At 48.1% G+C, this 22499-nt stretch overlaps 5 protein-coding genes across 9 annotated transcripts; 2 read left to right on the forward strand and 3 right to left on the reverse strand.

Annotated features, from left to right (window-relative positions):
- Positions 1–760: 760 nt before the first annotated feature.
- mylpfa (myosin light chain, phosphorylatable, fast skeletal muscle a) lies at positions 761–4416 on the reverse strand. Its single transcript, XM_058048615.1, has 7 exons — positions 4275–4416; positions 3175–3273; positions 2421–2496; positions 2253–2357; positions 2113–2191; positions 1784–1832; positions 761–1425 (listed from the first exon to the last, which is right to left on the reverse strand). Exons 1-7 carry the CDS (start codon positions 4275–4277, stop codon positions 1324–1326), a joined length of 513 nt encoding a protein of 170 aa, XP_057904598.1. The 5' UTR covers positions 4278–4416; the 3' UTR covers positions 761–1323.
- A 3625-nt stretch (positions 4417–8041) lies between these two features.
- pheta2 (PH domain containing endocytic trafficking adaptor 2) lies at positions 8042–9776 on the reverse strand. Of its 2 annotated transcripts, XM_058048602.1 has the most exons (4): positions 9386–9776; positions 9220–9304; positions 8839–9142; positions 8042–8669 (listed from the first exon to the last, which is right to left on the reverse strand). In XM_058048602.1, the coding sequence occupies exons 2-4, from the start codon at positions 9301–9303 to the stop codon at positions 8305–8307; spliced, it is 753 nt and encodes a 250-aa protein (XP_057904585.1). In that variant the 5' UTR covers position 9304; positions 9386–9776; the 3' UTR covers positions 8042–8304. The 2 variants fall into 2 exon arrangements, with proteins under 2 accessions (XP_057904585.1, XP_057904586.1); XM_058048603.1 differs by having other exon boundaries at positions 9220–9776.
- A 418-nt stretch (positions 9777–10194) lies between these two features.
- Positions 10195–12981, forward strand: cd2bp2 (CD2 (cytoplasmic tail) binding protein 2). Of its 4 annotated transcripts, none has more exons than XM_058048559.1 (7): positions 10195–10311; positions 10574–10665; positions 11233–11365; positions 11532–11689; positions 11891–12476; positions 12538–12623; positions 12758–12981. In XM_058048559.1, the coding sequence occupies exons 2-7, from the start codon at positions 10591–10593 to the stop codon at positions 12866–12868; spliced, it is 1149 nt and encodes a 382-aa protein (XP_057904542.1). In that variant the 5' UTR covers positions 10195–10311; positions 10574–10590; the 3' UTR covers positions 12869–12981. The 4 variants fall into 4 exon arrangements, with proteins under 4 accessions (XP_057904542.1, XP_057904544.1, XP_057904541.1 ...); XM_058048561.1 differs by having other exon boundaries at positions 10200–10311; positions 11236–11365; XM_058048558.1 differs by having other exon boundaries at positions 10239–10665.
- Positions 12982–13459: 478 nt separating this feature from the next.
- Positions 13460–19766, forward strand: prr14 (proline rich 14). The gene is made up of 10 exons (XM_058048420.1): positions 13460–13601; positions 14114–14294; positions 14425–14551; positions 15424–15477; positions 15642–15685; positions 15758–17887; positions 17947–18064; positions 18397–18506; positions 18616–18684; positions 18825–19766. The coding sequence occupies exons 2-10, from the start codon at positions 14152–14154 to the stop codon at positions 19126–19128; spliced, it is 3099 nt and encodes a 1032-aa protein (XP_057904403.1). The 5' UTR covers positions 13460–13601; positions 14114–14151; the 3' UTR covers positions 19129–19766.
- LOC131102933 (transmembrane protein 265-like) lies at positions 17724–21953 on the reverse strand. The gene is made up of 4 exons (XM_058048631.1): positions 21857–21953; positions 21728–21778; positions 20173–20396; positions 17724–20023 (listed from the first exon to the last, which is right to left on the reverse strand). The coding sequence occupies exons 3-4, from the start codon at positions 20392–20394 to the stop codon at positions 19871–19873; spliced, it is 375 nt and encodes a 124-aa protein (XP_057904614.1). The 5' UTR covers positions 20395–20396; positions 21728–21778; positions 21857–21953; the 3' UTR covers positions 17724–19870.
- Between the last annotated feature and the right edge of the window lie 546 nt (positions 21954–22499).

Raw genomic sequence — 22499 nt, forward strand, 5'->3', positions numbered from 1 at the left:
TTAGCGAAGGACCGCGGGTCTTTGTTTGGCCACCGTGTCCTCCCATTAACCGCCGTGCTCGTGCGTGGCGTTGACCTGAACACTTCTATGCAAACTTAAATCTTCTCCGCGCGCGCGGCGGGACTGACAACCAATGGTTATTGGACGCCGCCGTCACGTGAGCAAACACGTCCTCGCAGCGCTCCGTGCGTCGTCATGGTTACCAGACTCACGGAGGACATGACAAAGAAAAAAAAAACAAGAAGTGCATTTCCGTCAGGTCCTTTTGTGCATTTCTTCCCTGCTAAACACTTCCGTGTTCCATTTGAACACTCCACTCGTGAAAATGTTTAAAAAATGCGGTTAGGCTTTTTATTTCCTGTGTGTGTGTGTGTGTGTTTTTTTTTTTTTTTGAGTTTACAAGTCACTCTCTCTGGTGAAAGTGAGTTAAAATCTAGGCTAATTGAATTCATTCCTTCACACCTACAAGTGATGTATTTAATTGATCATGATGATATTTGTGATGAGTAATAAACCATAATAATATATTACATTAGATTTGCTTCTATGTATTCGTATGACATCGGTCATATCATGTGCCAGATATCTTTAGTTTCATTTTAGTGCAGTCGGCGTTTTAACAAAACATAAACATGCTGCAAACTGCTGCTTTTATGCTCCACAGTCTTCTCCTGCATGCAGTTACATGAAGCTCCACTGGGTGTCGCCAAATCTGACTGACCCTTCATCCCTGCCCCACAGAGCCACTGAACACACGCTATTGTACAAAAAGAAAGAGTTTTTTATTCACAGTTTGTCCCTTTTATTCGTTACAGAGGAAAGGCGAGGAGGAGTCGTTGCTTACAGAGGAAGAGTGGACTCGGGAAGGCGAGGAGAGAAAGTAATCGAAGATATTTTCTTTCAGGCCTTTCTCTCCTTCCCTTCTGACATATCCTCACTTTAAGGAGACACATCCTTCATCTCCAACTAGTACATGTTCTCTCCTTTTTTTTAGCACCTCTTCATAATGGGAATGAGGCCTTCAGGTGGTCTGCTCGCCTCCTCCAGTGGGCTCCTGTCAAGGCAAGAAGGCCACTTTGGCGGAGGTGAGTTGACACAAAGAAAGAAAAGTGTTTGGAGTGGTCACATGATGTTACATTGGTTTTATTGAAAAGCATCCCCTGTTCCCCGTAAGCCGACACAGACGTCCCGTCCCCACGGGTCAACACGGAGGGCAAAGCGGGTGGGACGGAGGGAGGGAGGGAAGACAGGAAGGAGGGCAGGAAGGGTAGAGAAAGCGAAGGGATAGTCGTCTTTCTTCTCATCATCTCCTTCTGGCGTCCTTTACTCCTCCTTCTCCTCTCCGTGTGTGATGACGTAGCAGATGTTCTTGTAGTCCACGTTGCCCGCGACATCTGGGGGGAAGGCGGCCCACATGTTCTTGATCTGAGGGGGCAAAAACAGGAGTTTCATCCTCGCCATTTGTAGGCTCGGTGCTAATCGCAAACCAGGAGTGTCCAAACCTTCCCCAGCGTACGGTAACGTAAAAACATACCAAGCCGTGTAGGCCTGCTAGCAAGTTATGCTAACTTCCTGTTTATTACTTTAGCTCCTTTTTCCATTTTTGACATTGTCAATTTTACAAATATGTCATACCACTTGTCATTTTTTTTAGCTTTCTTGTTTAATTTTTTAAATGCTCTAAAGAGCCGCTAAAAATATCAGCCATGGACCGCAAATGGCCCCCGGGCCACACTTTGGACACCCCTGCTCTAAAAAAAAAAAAAAAGGTGAGGAAGTTTACCTCCTCCTTGGAGAACCTGTCGCACTGAGTGGTCAGGAGCTCCTCCAGGCTGAGGACACACAAAACGATATTTCGATATTTGAATGGCGGTATATTGTACGCTAACTGTTAAGAAAAATAGCTAACTGTTAAAAATAGCTTTGTACTGTACTATACAATTACTACAACCAGTACTACAAAAGTATTGAGTTGAAGTACTCGGGAAAGATACGCAAACCACACACTTGACATTGAGGGTTTGACACTGGAACAGATCAATTATGTTTCTATTGGTTCCAATGGGCCAACAGACATATCACATGACATTGTGTCCAAAAAGCTGCACTCACAACTGCTTCTTGATGGTTCCGGTACCCTCGGGGTCCAGGACCTTGAAAGCGCTAAGAATGACGTCCTCGGGGTCGGCGCCTGGAAGAACCAAGCGGTGAGATGATGCAGCCGGCCCGAGTCCCGCCGTAGCGACACCTACCCTTCAGCTTCTCTCCGAACATGTTGAGGAAGACGGTGAAGTTGATGGGGCCGCTGGCCTCCTTGATCATGGCCTCCAGCTCCTCGTTCTTCACGTTCAGCTGACCTGTGGAGGGAGGAGATCGGTGACACGGGATTCATCGGGTGTCAGCGACGCTGAGAAACTCACCCATGGAGGCCAGCACGTCCCTCAGATCGTCTTTGCTGATGATGCCGTCTCTGTTCTGGTCGATGATTGTGAAGGCCTGCCGGGAGAGAAGATCATCCGCCGTTGATGGAGGTATGGATTTTTTTTCACGTGAAAGGTCAAACTAGTCGGATGCTCGTCAAGGAGAGTATCTAATCACGCCAGACGCGGGTCTTACGGTAGTGACATTCCGACCGGAGCTTTCCTTACGGGTTAATTTGGGATCGCGAGGGAGCAGCTGTGTGATCCATCTTCTCGCGTGAAACACTAGAGAACGTCTTTGACTCCATCTTGGACGCTTGCCTCCATTTTTGCGTGGTGCTCATCATTCCGACAGGACACCCGTCTTTATCTCATCTCTTGACAGCACCCCCCCACCTCCACCCCAGGCCCTAAAGCCACCCCCCCACCCCACCCCCCAATAGGATCACTTAATATCTAATTGAGGAGAGTGACGATGGATGCAAAAACAGGGTTGAGGGAGGCGGCACTTGAGTGACAGCTGGATGGTGGAGGTTAAAGGTCATGAAAACAGGAAGCTGGTGTGAGAAATGTCATCTCCTTCTTGGGGGAGGGGGGGGGGGGGGTTGGGGACGAAACAGCAACTGCTGTGAAAGTGAATCCAATCAGACGGGCGGCTTAAGGAAACTAATTCTGGTTAGACGGGAAATTAACTACGTCTGCTTTTTTGGGGGGTTGGAGGGGGGGGCGTATGTGTATTGGGGGGGGGGCTCACCTCCTTGTACTCCTGAATCTGGCTCTGCTCAAACATGGAGAAGACGTTGGAGGAACCGCTGTCCCCGGCTGCCTGCCTCCTCTTGGCCTTCTTGGGTGCCTGCACACATGGGGGGGTGGGGGGCGAGGGGGCGGAGCTAATTAGTCCATTCATCAATTGACTTTATTCCAAGCCTATGAAGGATGCTTTTACTTCCTGGTGTCCAATCATTTCTTTCCTTGCTTGCTTATTGACTTTGTGACTGATTCATTCACTCACTTGTTTACTTGCTACTCCTTTGTTTACTTTGTCAAACTCACTTTCCTTGTATGGTTTTCTTCTTATTTACTTATTTCCTGCATGTTGATTGTATTCACTTGTGCCTAATTAGCCATTCACTCACTTGTTTACTTGTTACTCCTTTGTTTACTTTGTCAAACTCACTTTCCTTGTATGTTTTTCTATTTATTTACTTATTTAGTGCATGTTGAATGTATTCACTTGTGCCTAATTAGCCCTTCACTCACTTGTTTACTTGCTACTCCTTTGTTTACTTTGTCAAACTCACTTTCTTTGCATGTTTTTCTTCCATTTTTCTTATTTACTGCATGCTGATTTTATTCACTTGTGCCTAATTAGCTATTCACTCACTTGTTTACTTGTTACTCCTTTGTTTACTTTGTCAAACTCACTTTCCTTGCATGTTTTTCTTCCATTTTACTTATTTACTGCATGTTGATTGTATTCACTTGTGCCTAATTAGCCATTCACTCACTTGTTTACTTGCTTCTCCTTTGTTTACTTTGTCAAACTCACTTTCCTTGTATGTTTTTTTTCTTATTTACTTATTTACTGCATGTTGATTGTATTCACTTGTGCCTAATTAGCCATTTAGCCACTTGGTTACTTGCTACTCCTTTGTTTACTTTCCTTCCTCATTTATTTCTTAGTATTATTCCTCACAGTATTTAAACTCCAGTCATCTTACGGCTTTGTTGTTAAATCCACAAACATCAAACGTCTCAGTGATGAAGCATCAGTCGGGCTTCCTGGAGGAGATATTCCTCCAAAGTCCGGCACAGCAGTAAAAGACGGTCGGAACGCTGAGGGATGCTACTCACCATCTCGAGAAGCTTCGATTGGAGGTTGGGACGATGAAGAAAGAGAGGAAGAGAGGGTGAAGCCGCGTTTGTCCTCCACCCCAGGGGGGCTTATATACCCCTCCAGCGCCTCGTCTAACTTTAGCCGCAGCCTCAAGTTTGGATGGGGCGGGGGGATCAAAAAGAGCGAGAGGGGAGGATGCTTAGGGATGAGCGGGTGGCAAAAGTGAAGGAGACAGAATGGCGGGGACGGCGGATCCGCTTACAGGAGATCAGAAATAGACCCAGGAGTCTTGGAATTAAGTAAACCCGATAGCGGAGGGACCTGGCTGGAAGGTTTTGCAGTCCCACGTGGACTAATAAGGACATCGAGGACATGGATGCTTGGTGGACCGGACGGGACAGTGTCCCTCCACCCTCCTTGGGTTGGACACGTTGGCTTTATTTTTGGGTCCTCGGTGGGATATCAAGGACCGGGACGCACGCACGCGACTGATGCCGCCTTGACCGTGTATGTGCACGGGGGCGCCGTGGCGTCCTGGGACCGTGTTGGGGATCTACCCGTACCGTTTCACACGGATTCGCCATGGCATTCGTATTCTTATGTTCTCATATTATTACATTAGCTTTGATGTAGCTCATTGTCAGGCATTCCATTAGCGTGTTTACATTTCATCATAAAATAATATACTACCAGTACCACCAGTACTACCAGTACTACCAGTACCACCAGACAGTTTCTCATTCAACTTTTCATTGGCATTGATTATATTTACATATAAATTCAGTCATCGCCGGGGGAGAAGGGGTATGCTGGAGCCTATCCCAGCTGTCTTTGGGGGGAGAGGCGGGGTCCACTGGTGGCCAGCCAATCACAGGGCACATATAGACAAACAACCATTCACACTCACATTCATACCTATGGACAATTTGGAGTCGCCAATGAAGCTAACATGTTTTTGGAATGGCGAGGGGGGGGGGGGCGGAGTACCCGTAAAGAAGCCCATAGATACACATACCATGCAGACATATGTTTTGGCATACTATGTATTTCAGATCAGACTAAAAGTGAATATGCTATTAATAAATATTGAAGTGTAGCGTATGAATCTATTTATACTTGTGCTGAAACCTTCCCACCCGGGGGTGTTTTTGGTCGTTTATGTCAAACTAGCCGTCGTTCAACATGTTTACAGTCTAGTAGTAAACTTATGGGGGTCCATCAAAGACAGACAAGTAAACGCACCGTTAACCTCTGACCCGGGCCGGGGCGTCTGAGTGTGCAAAGGTGTGAGTTTGCGGCTCGGCTCTGACCCGTGCATTTTTGCACCTGTTGGCTCATTACACACACCCACCCCCCCACCCATACCCCCCACGCAACCCCTCCCCTAGGTGAAATATCAGGGGGATTACTTTGCATGGGCCTGGTTAAGCAGCAGACACTCAGAAGAGAACGGGGACAGCTGGGGGGGACAGAAATAGCAAAATAAACTTGACCCCCTGCCAAAGCAATGTGGGGGGGTGGGGGTTGCTTTTTTTTTTTTTTTTTGCAACAAAAAAAATGTTCCTTTGTGTGACTTTTCAATGTGTTTTAATGGCATCCATATTGACCCGGGTGATAATGGAGGAGCCTCTCGTTTATGTTTCCACACGTCTTTCTCGCCTCTCAGCTGCACTCATCGACATTAGACGGACGTTAGTTTATGATGGACCAACACCGCCCACCCTACTGCCCCCCCGTCGCTTGTGTGACTGAACTTTGACCTCACTCTCAGCACCTAGTTGGAGCACATGCGTCACATTCTGGCATTTCTGTTACTTTCACTCACCTGAACGCTCTTTTTTCGACAGATTGCCGTTAGCCGTTTCGTCTATCGCGACGGTAAAATGGCTTTTTATGGCTTCCATTCAGATATTTTAATATCGCTTTTCAAACTGAGCAAGTTTGCTAATGAGACACATGGCAGCAGTCGTGGTGTAAAATAACAATAATAAGTGCAGACCTGTGTTCTGCAATCTGCAGCGTGCGCTCTGGTAAGAACCAGGCAGCATTAGAGAGCTACACAGAGTTTGGATACAAAATGTCATGGAATTTGCCGCTCATACAAAGACGCTGCCCTCGAAACAACACTTGGTGTACCACGGTTCTAGCACGATGCTAGCTTGACCACCAGGCTAAATGCTATAGTCCATGACTCTGTTTTTTTTTGTGCCATCGATTGAGCCTTGACGCCTTGAGCCTTGAGCTTGTGACGCGAGCAGCGATTACAACTGGGACTTTTATAGAAAATGTTGATCCAAAAACGTCAAGGTGGAGACGGCAGGGAGTGTTTGGAGTGGGAGGAGCGAGCCGGCGTGGCGTACGGTGGCGCCTCGATGCAGCAGCATAATCCTGCCTTGATTAGAGTGTCAAAAAATAGACGGGAAAAATGGCGGCTCAGTTTACTCGCTTTTATTTTTCTACTCATCCGTGGACTCGAACTATAATGTATGTAAATCTGGCATACTTATTGCAATTTAGTGTATGACATTAATATGCGCTGTCCCCGCCAATAAAATAAATGATCAATAAATCCAAATTAAAAAGATTCTGAGTAGGTTCTAACAATGTTCTAGTGTGGTTCTCTGTCCATTTAGAGCTTAGAATAATTTACTGTAACTTTAAATTTGACTGGTTGGTTGCTGACTCGCACTCGTTCTCTCATTGCGTTTGTCTCCCTCTGGTGGTCGTGGCCGGACATGACAACCTGCCTTCACTTTCTATGTGTCTGGTTTTGTCCTGTTGTACCGTCTTGTCCCCACACTTATGTCCATAGCATGTTGGCATGTGCAACACGACACGTCTTGGCACACTCCTCCAAAAGCCATCGATCACTTCTGACGTGATTGGAATGTCTCAACTGTCTGGAGGCCCCATCGATGTCGAGACGCTCCCGGCGTGACCTTTAGGGCAGGACAACCTTGTGTGTGTGTGTGTGTGTGTGTGTGTGTGAAGAACTACCTAGGGTGCATACATTATTGTCATGTATGTTTGTAAGATCATGGCAGACAAAACACTGCAGTACTATTTGAATCATATTTATAGTCCCACTGTGGGGATTATCAGTGTTGTATTTCCTGTTTGGGCGGGATTTAATTAGTTTCTATTTATAACTGTATCATGTGGTTAGCAGTATCCGCGACATGTAATATCACTAAGTATTTATGAAGTTAATTACAGGGAGGTAATGTCTATTGAAACGACCAGACTATGATATTTTATATTTTTATTGTATTTAAAATAAAAATATAATCTGTCTTAATTACTATTATTTTGACACATTATTTTTGTATTTTTAGTTCATTATATTAATACACAATGCTGTAGTTGAAGATGATCAGTTTACCGAGCTCTACAGCACCCCCTGCTGGTTAAAACCTCCACTTACATGTAGCGTCACCACGGTAACGGCTAGCTTAGCCGCAATGAAGCAGAAGCGGTTGCCTTTTTCGTTTCCCAGTAAAATTCAGGCTGTGTCGGCGATCCCATGCCCAAATTCACTGATGTAGTACATTTTTTAAAAGTTGTGTATTTCAAATCATCGCTCGGAGGATACAAGACGAGCTAATATACAAGCTAATTAGCGTATATTAGCTAAGTAGCTATACAAGCTAATCTACAACAACAGCAAAAACGGGACAATATCATATAAAACATGTGAATTGTATTTTAAACAAGAAAAAAAGGAAATGAACAAACATGTACATCGAATTAAAGAGACATATTATTAGATATTAATATAACACAGCTAGCTTAGCATCTTTAATGTACAAAATTAAACAAAATATAGCTATAAAACATTTGCAATATTTCTGTATGCGGTCCTTGCTGGAAAAAGTTAGCACACCCAGTCCTAGATTGTTAGCATTGTTAGCATAGTTGTTAGCATGTTGTTGTTATTTTATTTCATTTATTTATTTATTTTTTAGCATGTTGTTGTTATCATCAGAGCTGCCAGCAAAGGCCAAATGTCAAGTTCCGTTTTTTTTTTCAACTCGCTTCCTGTTTCCTTCACTCCAGCTCGATAAGATCTCCTTCGTCACGTTCCTCCGAAGCCACCTGCCGAGTCTTCAGCCATTCTTCTCGAACCTTCGCCACCTCTTGGCCGTAGTGGTCGTGCAGTCGGCTGAAGTCGTCCGGCGGACCGGAAGCGAGCAAAGGCCACTCGCCGTACTGGGGCGCCGGCGGCCAGTTGAGGGGCGTGATGTGGGCGTTTCTCCTGGCCCACAGTTTGGGGGACTTTTTAGTGGCTGTTGAGAAGCCGGGGCTCCTGCATTCGGGATTGACTGGCGTTGCCGGTAGCCACCTGTGCTGGACCGGGTTCTGGTTCAGGGTGCCGGCCGGAGACTCACTGGAAACCTGCTGATGTTTGGCTTCTGTAAAATAGCAAATTTAGCAGCTGGAGGGGTTGTCAGACTTTAATACAGTCCTTGAAATTACCAGGAAATCGGTCCCTTTAAATAAGGGCGCCCTCGCCGATGTGACCTTTGACCATTGCAACATCACATCTCAGTAAAGTATGATGACTAAAACCATGTGACCAACCTTCATACTGCCTGTGCAGGTCCCGGAGCATCAGCGAGAGATAACGGTGGCTGGCCGACAGCAACGCCCTCACCCAGCTCTCCACCGTGTCCTCGTCGCCCGCCGCAAACGTGTAGCTCTTCAGCCCGGGGCCCTGGAAGAGCAAACAGAAGGCGAAGCGACCGTCCGAGACGCATCGCCGCACGGCGCAGCCCTCCACCACGATGACCCCCAGCAGGTGGCGGTCGGCGGGCCGCTCCTGGTAGAAGAGCAGGTTGGCCTTCAGGACCAGCCAGCGTCGCTGGTAGGTGTCGTTTCTGGTCTTCTGTGAGGGGGGACGGGGACGGGGGGTGAAACGGGGTCAAGGTGTTGACCTGCAGGTTTGACCTTTTAGTCCCCAACCTTTTTTAAGAGATAGCCTTCTTTGTCGACGGGGGAGGTGCATGACAGGTAGTGACTCACAATCTTCTTGTGGATCTTCATCATGCTGAAAGAATATGAGGTGCTTTTATTTTGGAAGGACTCACTTCTATAGAGCAAAAAAAAAAAATCTAAATAATACCCTTACCACAGAATAACTCCGGAACTTAAGGGACTAAAGGTGACTTTTTCACAAGTTTTTGGTTCCCCTCGGAGGTCGTGACCCGCTTAGCATTTGCTAACTCACCTCTGCCAGCGCCGGTCTCTTCCACACCTTCATTAAAACACTTTACATTCCTTCCATCATTTCCACGCTCCCCTTCGTCCCTCGCTGTGAAACGCACACTCCCGTCTAAAACCCGCACCATGTTTGAATTTAAAGTTTCAGGTTGCTTCCTGCGCCGGTCCCCGGGGTGCCGCAGGACGAGTGTTGAAATATAAATAACTCGACCCACTTCCTGGTAACAAAAGCCAGAGACATTGTGTCCTCTCTACTGGGGCTGATCGATGGCACCCACGCTCTCCAAAAAAAAAAAAAAAAAAAAGTCACCTGGAAGTGATGCTCACCCACTTCTGCATTCTGTGTCACACTTCATTTGTCACGTGACGCAAGACTGAATCAATCATCTTAAAGCCTCTTATTTCAACACGGAAGCCTTTTTTTTCTTGTATGAGAAGTGAGCTTCACTATCTTGGTAGCCATCTTGCTTCTTGACTCGCCACATCTATTCTTGACCATCCTTTATCCCTTTTATCCTCATGGAACTCCAAGAATTTCACATCTAAAACAGTCCCAAGTGTAAAGAAGACTGTGCTGTGACTCATATTGCATATTCTCTTTTTGTCACATTACCGAAAAAATCATTTAGTCTTGTTTATTTATAACCGTAAACAACACTGAATATGAAATAATGCTGCAGTGACTTACTTGAAACAGTTCGCCTCCGGCACAGGCGGTGGCGCTGCAAGCACCGCCTCCCCTTTAACGCCCGAGCAGTGTCGACTTAGCGTCTGCGAGGAAGAACAAACCACCGAAGAAGAACAGAAAACGAACGACGTTTGAATTGTGATCAGGTTACACTTCTCACATATTTGTCGATTTGTCACATGTTTTGAAAGATTTTAACCCACGTTATCGGAACGTGATATTTGGGCTTGGGCTCCCCTAATGGAACACAGCTTCATCTTAACGCAAAACATGCTTTTAAACGCTTCACATTCCTGCATGTGCTGGCTAACATGTTAGCAACAGCGCTAGCGTGATTCACTGTGCCAATATTCACCACTTCACCGCCTCTTTTTTCCCCTCCTTTTTCCCTTTCCTTTTGGGAATAAGTTGCATTTTAAAGCACCATGTCCAAAAGGAAAGTTACGTTTGCGGATGGTGACGGGGAGGTGGACTTGGAGGATGAGGCCCCGCACAAGAAGGTATGTTCGCTATCTTCAGGTTAAGTCGGTAAGGTGCTGCCAAACACACTTTCGTCATTTTTGGCAGCAAAGTAACTCTTTTTCGAAGTATGTCTATCATGCAATAACATCCGATGATTAAATACGAACTTTCCCCACAGGACTGTAATGCATCTGTGGCGCTGGAGTACCCAGCATACCTTGCAAACACTTTGTAAATAATAACTACAATTCCTGTTAGCACTCAGTTGTTGTTACCCACAAGGAATAGTTGTGTGTTAACTTACGTCTGTAAGTGGTAGCCCCCCTTTTGCTAATCGAAGAGCACCTTCCCACGAGTAAGTTGACCTGCCAGGAATACGATGCCATCTGCCGGACAAGCCACTCGTGCAGGCTTTTTATCACAGGCGAGTAATTAGTGGCATGTTTTTCTGTGGCGGTCCACATTTATTTGTGTAAATCCATGTGAAACACTGAACAAAACTGTCACTGTGCTGCGTTGTAATGCATGATGTTCATAAAGATTGCTTCCAGAAACAGTGAAACACGATCGTGTTCTGGCGTAAACGTTGTTTGTGTGTCCCGAAGCAGACTTGTGAGGTGGTGAGCGGACCTGGCTCCAGATTCAAGGGGAAACATTCCCTGGACAGCGATGAGGAGGATGACGGGGAGGACAACGAAAGCAGCAAATATGATATTCTGGCCAACGATGATGTTGACGGTGTGCCTTGCTTTGTGACTTGATCCCGTCAGAGGAATCTATCTCACTCCCTTTTGCACTAAAGCTAGATAAGGCAGAGTTGTACCCTCGTATAGCTGTACCCTCCTGGTTTTCACCGTTCAATTGCATATTCCATCAGTTAAACGAGGTGTCGCTGTCGTCCCAGGTCAAGAGAATGCCACGATTGACTTTGACGAGGGAGTCTCCATCACGCCTTTCAACCTGGAGGAGGAGATGGAAGAGGGACACTTTGACTCGGAGGGGAACTACTTCATCAAAAAGGAGCAACAGATTCGAGACAACTGGCTGGACAACATCGACTGGGTAATGGCCTCCAAAGTCCTCTCGGCGTCTCCCACAGGACTGCAATGTATACATGGCGGGGGTGGGGGGGTGACGCAAAAAGTTATTTAAAAAAAAAAACACGTAATGCATTCATGAATGAGTTTGAGCCAGATGTATCTGTGGCGGGCCACAAATATATGAAACACTATGCTGGACTAAACCCCCCCTTCCATTCTGCAGGTGAGAATTAAAGAGCAGCCTTTCAAGCAAAAGAAGAAAGGACTCTCCGCCAAACGCAAACGCAGAGTCGGCGATGAAGACGAGGCGGAGGAGGAGAAACAGCGGGAGGAGCAGCAGGAAAACAAAGACGAGGAAGAGGAGGAGGACGGGGAGGCCGAGCCCGCCGAAGACCCGCTGGCCTCGTACACGCAGCAGCAGCTGACCGAAGCGCTGCTCGAACTCTTGCTGCCGGGCGAGACGGTCACGGCGGCGCTGCGGCGGCTGGGAGGCCTCGGCGCCCGCAAGAAGAACAAGCTGAGGGACAACGACGACGACAGCGGCGGCCAGGCCACGGAGGACGGCAAGCGGGACACGGAGAAGCTGGACCGCCTCACGTCTCTGGCCGACCGGCTGGTGGCGTCGGGGATGTACGGCATCTACCAGCAGACCCACGAGAAACTGGCCTACACGCTGAAGAGCATGAGCGGCAAGCGGCCCGCCAAGGAGGCGGACGGCGAGGAGAAAGACGAACTCGACATGTTCGGCGAGGAATTTGACGAGAAGCACGGCGCGGCGTCACACGACAACGAGGAGGGGAATAATAGAGGTTTGTCTCTTCTGGTCTGCTGGAAAGCGGCACCTGGTTTAATGGCGTCGTTTCTCCTCAGTGAGCGAGGAGGTCATGTGGGAGTACAAATGGGAAAACAAGGACGACTCTGAAGTCTACGGTCCTTTCACCAGTCAGCAGATGCAGGTAGGACAATAAACATCAAATAATGATCTGCTCTCCACTCATTTCCGTTTTTTTTCTTCCTCTGATTTTTGGGTCATATTTGTGCATTTTTGCCATTTGTAGTCTTTATAAGTTACTTTCTCTTCTAACTCCAGGACTGGGTGGATGAAGGCTATTTCAGCAGCGGCGTGTACTGCAGGCGCTTGGACCAGGAGGGCTCGCAGTTCTACAACTCCAAGAGACTGGACTTTGATCTCTACACATGATCGTCTTCGTCCTCCTGGTGCAGCCTTTCAGTGGCGCATGATGTACCGGAGGTGGTTCTGAGCTGATGTTTTGTCCAGTGTAAATTGTTTTTAAATAAATCAGACAAATACTGTTTGCTGTTTGTGTGTTGCTTTACTCACTCCTGTGATGGTTAAATGCACAACATTAAAAATAATTATTAATTAATAATTACTTGACAATGAAGGACACAATGGCCTAATCTGTATATAACACTCCAGTAAATAATACAATCTAATAATAAAAGGTATTGACGTTATTTTGGTCAGGATAGTTTGCCCAAGGAATTTCAATTATATTATTATTCCTTATATTGTAAGTTTATGTATTTTTTGATTAAACAAGCCCAAGTCTTTATAACTAATTTATTTGATTTTTAAATACAGAATTTGTCATGTAAATGATTTTTTTAATATATAATTTGTAATTCATACATATTAATTCATTATACTTTGCGCAAACGACGTACTAATACAATAGTAACACACACACTTCTCCTATTGGTCACCCTTACTAGAAGACCTTCTGCTATTGGCTAAGCTTCCGCAGCGCTCCCTGGCCCATTTACAAGATCGACTCTGATTGGCTACTCCGCGTGTCTCGTTGGATTTTGTAAAAACGGATCCCATCTGCAGTCGCTGTTGGGCGCCGTCCGGCTGGTCTTGTTTACGTGGAGGACGAAGTGTTGTTTCTTGGTCCAGCTCCACAATTCTGGTAAGATTTGTTTAAATGTTACTCAGCCTCTCAACTGTCGTAAAACAGAGCAGGTGTGTTAGCTTTTTCATAAACACGATGCACCCCGACTGCTCCCGGATACGGCTATACTCTGGTGCACAAACTGTAGCGACGTTACACACTTGAGGAGATTACAAATGACAGATTTAGCAATTAAACGAGCAGTCTGTCTCGGGTGTCCTTACGAGGACGCTAGTCCACGCTGAACCCGTGGACGAAGTCACGGAAGACGTCAGCGGTGAGCTCACGCTTTAAAGTTTTGACACTGGGGTCCATTCCAGCAAGTAGACGACGCTCTTCCCCGACCACCGCGCCGCTTCTTCTTGAAATAAAACCCGAACACGATCTTACACGGTTAATAAATCCACAATCACGCGTTCAGACTCACTTAGATGACGTCATGAGTAAACTTCACGTGCAGGGAGACGTTTGGGCAGTAAGTGACGTCATGTGTTCCAGCAGTGATGGCGGCGTGTTTGTGTTGTTTGCAGATGAGGAGACGAGGCGAGGGAGAGAAAAAAGCAGGGCGATGTTGACTTACCCTTCTGATTCGCTCCCCCGCCTGATTTTTCCAATGGATGACGATGCGATGCCCCCCAACCCTTACTGTAGTGCACCCCCCCACAGTGAGCCTCCACCACCTCTCCTCACCTTTCCCTCCATCACTCCCAGGTATAGTTCTCCTCACGTCTACCCCGCCTTCCTCCACGCGGTAGAATATTCTCTTTCATTTTCACTTTCACTGCTCTTCTGCTGACGTGCTCGTGAGCAAGCGACCACTAATAACGCTGCTGCTTTGCAGAGGGAATGATGGGACATCGGCTCACAGGAGGAATCCAGGGATTCAGACACGCGCTCCTCACGCCGAGGACACACCGTCCACACACAACCTGTCCTCTTTCAAGAGGCAGAGTGACAGCAGGGACATGGTGCGTTATTGTAACAACTTGTGTGTGTGTGTGTGTGTGTAGTGTTTCCCACAGGACTGCAATCTATTTGTGGCGGTGATTTAGATCAGATCATGTCATTATCTGATTTACATAATTGGATGATTTATAATTTACGGGCGCTCAGGCTGCACGGCGGAGTAGTGGTTAGCGCGCAGACCTCACAGCTAGGAGACCCGAGTTCAATCCCACTCTCGACAATCTCTGTGTGGAGTTTGCATGTTCTCCCCGTGCATGCGTGGGTTTTCTCCGGGTACTCCGGTTTCCTCCCACATTCCAAAAACATGCTAGGTTAATTGCCGACTCCAAATTGTCCATAGGTATGAATGTGAGTGTGAATGGTTGTTTGTCTATATGGTCACCAGTCCAGGGTGTACCCCGAAGACAGCTGGGATAGGCTCCAGCACCCCCGCTACCCTTGTGAGGATAAGCGGTAGAAAATTAATCATGGAATGAATTTATGGGCGCTGTGAGAGACAAAAAATGAATGAATCAACCGCTGCTCGTGTAGAGGAATCATATTTTCTTTCATTTTAGTCTCCAAAAGTTTCAAATCAGACCAGAAAAAGTTGCTAGGTTGGTCCAAAAGAAAATCGAGAGGCGTACGAATACTCTCTAAATGTCGGCAAAACTGATCCCTCTTGCTACATCTTCTTATTCTCCGGCAGAACAGGTGCGTATAAGGTGCGTTCAGAAGCAGAGTTACGATGATGCCATCTATTGTACAGAGTTGGAATGACGAGCTACGTTCACAGACCCAAATTCCCATTATAGTGTTAATTTATGGGAAACACTAGTGTGTGTGTGTGTGTGTGTGTGTGACATTGTTGTTGATGTGTTGTGTTTTTTTTTAGGTGCAAATGTCCAAGCAGCCCAGAGTTGACAGCATACGTCCACACGAGAAGCAGGTTAGTTTGGTCCTTCCTCTCTATCGTTTATACGTATATATCACATATATATGTACTATATATATACATATATATCCTCTGTATCATTTATATTTATATTGGATCTTTGAAAGGGGCGACTACACCAATAATCGATTTTCACGCTAGGTTTTGTGTTGCTTTAGCAGGATGGGAGTGATCTTCATGCTGCAGCAGAGTGCCAAAACGTGTAAGTGAGATCACCGTTTGGAATTCTGCTCATCTTGTTTTGAGCTTCACGTCCTCCATCTTTTGATTCCAGACAAAAACAGCAAAGCGACACAGCATCGAACCTAAACACCTTCCACACACATCATTTGATGGACAGACTGGAGGCTACGCAAGCGCTCGCCTCCTCCGTGTCCGTCCTGGACCCACACCACGCGAGCGCTTCGGCTCCCCCGGGATGGGTCAACCCTTTCTTCCAGTCCTTCAAGTCCAAGATGGCCACTTTCACCGAAATAGTCATGAGTCCTGTCAAACTCTTCAAAGACAGAAGCGTCCCTCTTCCTTCCGCGTTGCTCGATGGCGAGATTCGGCTGGATGACACGGAAAGCTTGGCGACGACGCAGGAGCACCGTGAGAACGGAAACCAGGAGCAGACTTTGTTGTCTCATGTCCAGCAACCCGACGCAGGAAGCGACTCGACGACTGACTCTCGGCATTCGAGGAGATTATTTCACGTGGACTCGTCAGCTTCGCTGGAGCACGCCGTTGAAGTGCCTTCACCCTGCAGCCCGCCCTCGGAGCAGCCGCCGACGCGGGAGACCACATTAAAGATGGCCGACGTGACGCGGGAGGAACCTGTGCTGGTAAAAACGCGGCTGAGGAAGCAGACAGGAAGTAAAGATAACACAGAGAAGTCTCTGCCCTCTTTTTCCTGCGAGTCAGCACTTCCTGATGATGATGATGATGATGATGATGATGATGCCAAGAATCAAGAAAATAAAAGCCCGCCCCAGCCGCACCTCACAGATGCTGAAACCCACTCCAAGAGGCCGCTCAACCCCGAATGCACTCCCAAAGTCCTGATCCACAGGATAAGACTGAAGGCCAGTTCACGCACGACACAGTCTAAAAATCAAGACCGGCCAGTTGGACCCGCCCCGCTGACACAGGAAGCTGCGTCCGCACAAGTAGCGTTACCCAAACAGGAAACGCTCCAGCCCGCCGCCAAGAGACGGAATTTTACAGCAAGAGTGAAGCACAAAGTAGAAGGCGGGACAGAACCGAACGGAGCGTTGGACCCGTTCCCCCAAAGTGCCTTAGAGGGGACCTCGGTGGACCCCGTGGGTCCAGTCAACAAGCAGAAAAGCGGCAACAGGAAAGCAAAGCTCGGCCCCTCGTGCAGAACGCACAAAGCGAGAAGCGACCTCGTTGAACCCGACGTCGGCATCGACCCGGGAGCCGCGCCTGCCGAACAGGTTCTGCTGCTGGAGCTCCAGGGAGGGAGCCGCTGCAAGAATGTCAACACCAAGCCACGCAAACGCAAATCGCTCGTCTCATCTGCTGACCCGCCGGGGCCCGCCGGCCTGCCTTCTGAGCTCGCTACAATCGAGGGCCCCGCCCCCAGCCGCTCTGTCAAGAAGCCCAAAAAATGTTCTGAAGGTTCTGTCTCAGACAGGATTCAGGTTCAAGTTAAAAGGATTCGAGTTAAACCTGGTAAATCTCCAATGTCCACAGAACCGCTTTATTTTGAAATGACCCCCTTTGAAGGGAACATCCAGTCGGAATCTAGCGAGATGCTCCACGTTGAATTTCAAAATACTACTTCCTGTGACAGTCGGGCGGCTGACGACGCAGAGGCCTCTGGGGCGCAAACCAGCGCAAGACGCTTAAACAGGAAGCAGCCCAGAGCGGCTCACCGGCGGAGGCGGTCCAGAGTCATGGAGGACCTGCCAACACGCCCCAGCTCGCCGGAAAGCCGCGGCCTCCTCTTGCGCAGCTACTCCTGCCCGGAGATCCCCGCCCTCTTCTCCGCCAACCGCCCTTCTCTTCCCTGGTCGCACCAGCACCTGCCAGCCCACGCCGCCGTCCTCGCTCATGCCCTCAAAGGCGCCCGCCGGGCCCGCCGCCACACCGTGTGCAGCGTGGAGGTGGAAAGGGAGATCGCCCCCCTGTGCCTGCGGAAGGAGGTGTACCCGTCCAGGCGCTCCTTCCCGTACGACAACCTGGCACCGCGCAGCCCGCCCGCTTCCCTCTCCCCCACCTCCTACCTCACGGCACTGGCTTCCTGCTTCCTCTCCAGCCCCCTGGCCTTCCTCTCAGGGAGGGGGGAGGCCCGCGGAGCGTCCCCCGGCCTCGCCATATCGAGCCACACCCCATCTTCTTCTTCTTCTTCTTCACCGTCCCTCAGGAGTCCCACCTGCGGGGCCACGGACGCCAACGCCAGGTAACCTCTAAACATCACATGATCATGTTTATTTAAAATGACGCGGCATCTCTTGGCAGCGTGAATCTACGGGAGTCTAACGGGGGGCATCAGCGCGAGGAAGAGGACGCCAGCTCCTCCAGTCAGGAGTTCGACGACGCAGCACTGAGGGAAGAAAAGTCCGACTCTGGACTCAAGGTAGGCGTGTCTTTAATAACGGAATAACGGATATGAAATGAAACCACCACAGCGAGTCCCACAGCATTACAGTGTGCACACAGTCACTTCCTGTTCAGTGCAAAGTAAGCTTCACAGTAAAAGCCTGGGATTATTAACCTAGATCCTCCACAGCAGGTGACAAAATGTGCACATTTTTTTTTTTGCACAAAAATAGTCAACAAAACCAACAAACTATGGCCTGTTTCCCTAACGTCTCTAACTAGCCCACGGCTAGTTTCGATCTCCATGTCGCCATCTTGGTCAGGGCATCTCTGTCATGAAATGACCGTTGTTAAATTGCCCTCCCGCAGGTGGCGCAAAAGCACTCGGAGCGGGGCAAGGTGTCCTCCATTCGAATTCGGAAGGCGCTGCCCAAACCTCAGAACAACCTGACGCCCATGGGCCTCCCGAAACCCGTCAGGTGCGTACGCACGCGCTCACGCGGCCATCTTGTCCTTGTCTTCACGCTGGTTTTATTTTATTCTCTCTTTTTATTTACATTTTGTCCCCCGCCACCTCCACCACCGCAGGCTGAAGAAGAAGCAGTTTAGTCTGGAGGAAATTTACACCAACAAGAACTTCAGCAAACCTCCTGAAAGGTGAGTCCAAACATGATGTACTGTACGTTACTACACATTTTCCTCCATACCATAATAGTTCGGTCCACTTCTAAGTGTTCCACTTCCACCGGACCTCATTTTTTTTTGTGTGTGCTGCTTATCTTATCGATGTTCCTCAGCCGGCTGGAGACCATATTCGAGGTTCCGCTCAGTCGCCGCAATGGCTCCGAGTCCCACTTCAGCCAGCGGCGCTTCAAGCGCTTTTTGGAGTTCCTGGAGGCGGGTGAGGCCAGGAAACCAAAGAAGCCACTGGTGGGCGTCGGCAAACCCGGGGCGTCGACGCCGTCGTCACGCACCAGGAGGGGAGCCTTCGCCAAAGACGGCGGCGTCGTCGCTCTCCTGGCGCCGGACGCAGACTCGCTTCTCTGTGCCAAGCTGGACCAGCTCAACTTGTGGCTGATCCACGACCAGGTGGACTCCTGACATGTTTGTTTTTTTTATTCACAAGGGCTGCTTGTTTTTTTTTTTTTTTCAATGTTCCCTGAACACATCACCACACAGGAAGCCTTCGGCGCTGTATTTGTATTCGTCCACGTTCTTCCTGTCCTAGTCAGTGTTCCGACCGCGGAAGGACGATGCTGTGCGGTCGTCATGGTAACGACGGTAGACGGTAATGGCAGCTCTTATTTATTGCAACATCGCCGCAAACCAGTTGCGACGCTGCGCACGTGTCATGGCCGCCGTGCTTGGGTCGTCGCTCAGTGCCCGGGGCGTCGATGCCCACCTTAACTGTCAGCATTAGCGTCTTCGCCGTTCCTCAAGTGACTCCCGAGCACAACGTTTTTTTTTAAAGCATTTATTATAAAATAGTTTTTGTATAAAAGCACAACGTTGATACAGTTAATAAAGTAAGGATGCAATAATAATGTTGGCGCTCGTGTTGCTGCCATCTTGACTTATTTATTAGCTTTTCTACAACCTTCAGTATTGTTACGTTTGAATGCATACGGTCATGTTGCATTCACTGTCAGTGTGTGTGTGTGTGTGTGTGGTTTTATACGGACGTTTAACTTGGCGAGGGTCGCCACGGTGGAAAATAAATAAATATCAGCCTATAAACACGTTTTGTACAAGTCTGCAGCAGTCATGTGTTTCCTCTAAGGTCCACTTTTAGGTCCCCCCACCCCCCCACCCCCCCCACCTCAAACAAGCGTCGGTCGGCGCCTCAGTCCTGCAGCGTGACCAAGTACGAGCCGAGCGCCATCAGGAGCGGCGCCAAGGCCAGGATGGAGAACCACGTGACGATGGAGATGATGGCGAACTTCCTGGCCCGCCGTGAAAACCTCTGGGACGCGTCTTCATTTGGCTCCCACTCCGCCTGGGGAGGGAGGAGCGGCGGGGGGGGGGGGGGCGTCATGGCCAGACATGAAAAACACTTCAAAGTTCATGTTTGCATTTTCGACTGATTCCTGGTAAGTACTATATTTAGTTATTAATCAAGTAACAATAACCACCCCGCCAGTTTACCTTCACCGAGTTGATGAGCGCTTTGATTCCGATGCAGGAGATCCCGCAAATGATGCTGCAGATGGCCAGCCACCTGTGGTGCTTGTCTTGGAAGCGGGGCGCCCTGTGCACCACCACCGCCGCGGCCGGGTGGCCGCCCTCCACTTGGTCACCTGACCCCGGCACGGTTTTCAGCGGCGTCTCCTCGTCCACCGTCACGCAGGTGTGAGGTGAGTCTGACATGTCTGCAACGGCGAGGGTGAAGGCAACATGAGACGTCGCTTTATGGCTTTAACTTTGGTCCCGACTGAGAGATAAAGGCGCGCCGCCTCGCGTTGATGTGGGTCAAACTTCCTGGTTAATGTCTAATGGAATGTTTATTCAGCTCCACTTGCATGAGAACCTGATCATGTGACGCCACACAAGTCTTTCTATCAAGACTTTATAGACTTCGTTGGTGTTCTTATTTGGGCATCGAACCTTGGAATCGAAATAAAAACATTTCAATGAACGCCGGGATGCTTTAGAGTCTACCAAGCTCTAACTGTGAGTCGGTGCTGATGCTGCAGGATGTGCATGTAAATGTGCTGTTGACTGTGTTTCCATGGTGACATCATCAGTGTGAATGAACGCTGAGGATAAAAATATGACATAAAAACGTAAACAGACCTGGAATCAACTACACCATTCATTCATTTTCTACCACTTTTTCCCCTCACGGGGGGTGCTGGAGCCTATCCCAGCTGTCTTCGGTCGCCAGCCAATCACAGGTCACATATAGACAAACAACCATTCACACTCACATTCATACCTATGGACAATTTGGAGTCGCTAATTAACCTAGCATGTTTTTGGAATGTGGGAGGAACATGCAAACTCCACACAGAGATGGTCGAGGGTGGAATTGAACCCCGGTCTCCTAGCTGTGAGGTCTGCATGCTAACCACTTATCCGCCGTGCAGCCTCAACTACACCAAATGGGCTAAAACTTTCTTTTAGAGTCCTTTTCCATCATTTCCTGACTGGATTTGTATCATAACGTGGCTCTCGTGCTGTGTCGTGACTTGTGTCGACCACAGACGAGACAACGTAACGCATGATCGACGTTTCTTGTTTCTCATTTCAACTCCTTACCTGCCGAGATGTTATGATTTTATGACCTTCCCCCCCAGGACTACAACCTGTGTGGCGTGGCAAAGTCGCTAAGATTCCTAAGAAATGTCTTCTTCCATATCCCATAAAATTTCATCCAACTCCTTTTGAACACAAATAAACAAACACCAGATGTAAATAGTGGAATTAATATATATATATGAAGTAATAAGACTTTACTACAGTATGTAGTGACTACATAAATGTTGTCTATGAAGAAAACAAGTGTGACCTGCAGTGTTGAGTGCAAGCTACGTGTCTTAACTCGCTCGGGGAAGCAACTTCTTTCACTTTTTACTGGATTGCAACACTAAGCCCAAAGTAAGACTTGAATGGCGCAACACCAGCGGCGTTAAATGTTCCTCAAAAGAACCACAAAGCTGTCATATTCCATAAAGCGGCTTATCCAAAAAAATGTTCTTACTTTGTAGCAGTTTTGGTAGTGTCCTCTTCTCTTCTCCTCTCGTCTTATTTCCTGTTTTAAAAATACAAAATCCACTTAAAGTTGACAGCAGGCTTCTTGTTAGCGTCTATAGAAGCAACCTCCACATGCCTTCATGGTGCAGCCGAGAACTGAGAGAGCGGCAACTGAAACTCGGTGCGAAACCTCCACGCCCATTCACTGTTCAGGATCGTTCTCTTTGGTGGCCCTCCCACGCCCGCCGCGCGCTCGTCACACGATTGACTGTGGGCTTCTCCGCCGACCCGGAGGTCACACGGAACTATGACCTTTTTTTTCCCCCTGACACATTCCGTAGGAATCGGGCAAGGTGTGTCATGTCGCTCGTCCTGCCCCAGGGTGACGCAGATTCCAGTCGGCCTTGTTGAATGACACATGAATAAACACACGCTCTTGTCTTGAATTTGGCTATTAGTTTCATTTATTATCAGCTGGGATAGGCTCCAGCACCCCCCATGTGATCCTTGTGAGGATAAGCGGTAGAAAATAAATTGTTGACATTCCTCTGTTTTGTCATGCTGACGCTGAGCCTTAGTCATCGATACTCTACATAGAGACCTGGTCAAAAATGTCTAATATGTATATTATTATGTCCAAAATATATAGTCCAAATATTTCTGTATACACAGTAAAAAGATCTCACTTCAAATTTAGATTTATTTGTATTCATTAATTACTTTTTTTTAAAAAACGCAAGACTTTTAAAGCTTACCCACAAGCAAAACAAATACGTGAA

This window comes from Doryrhamphus excisus, chromosome 15 (genome assembly GCF_030265055.1).
Source record: "Doryrhamphus excisus isolate RoL2022-K1 chromosome 15, RoL_Dexc_1.0, whole genome shotgun sequence".
Classification (NCBI taxonomy): Eukaryota; Metazoa; Chordata; class Actinopteri; order Syngnathiformes; family Syngnathidae; genus Doryrhamphus; species Doryrhamphus excisus.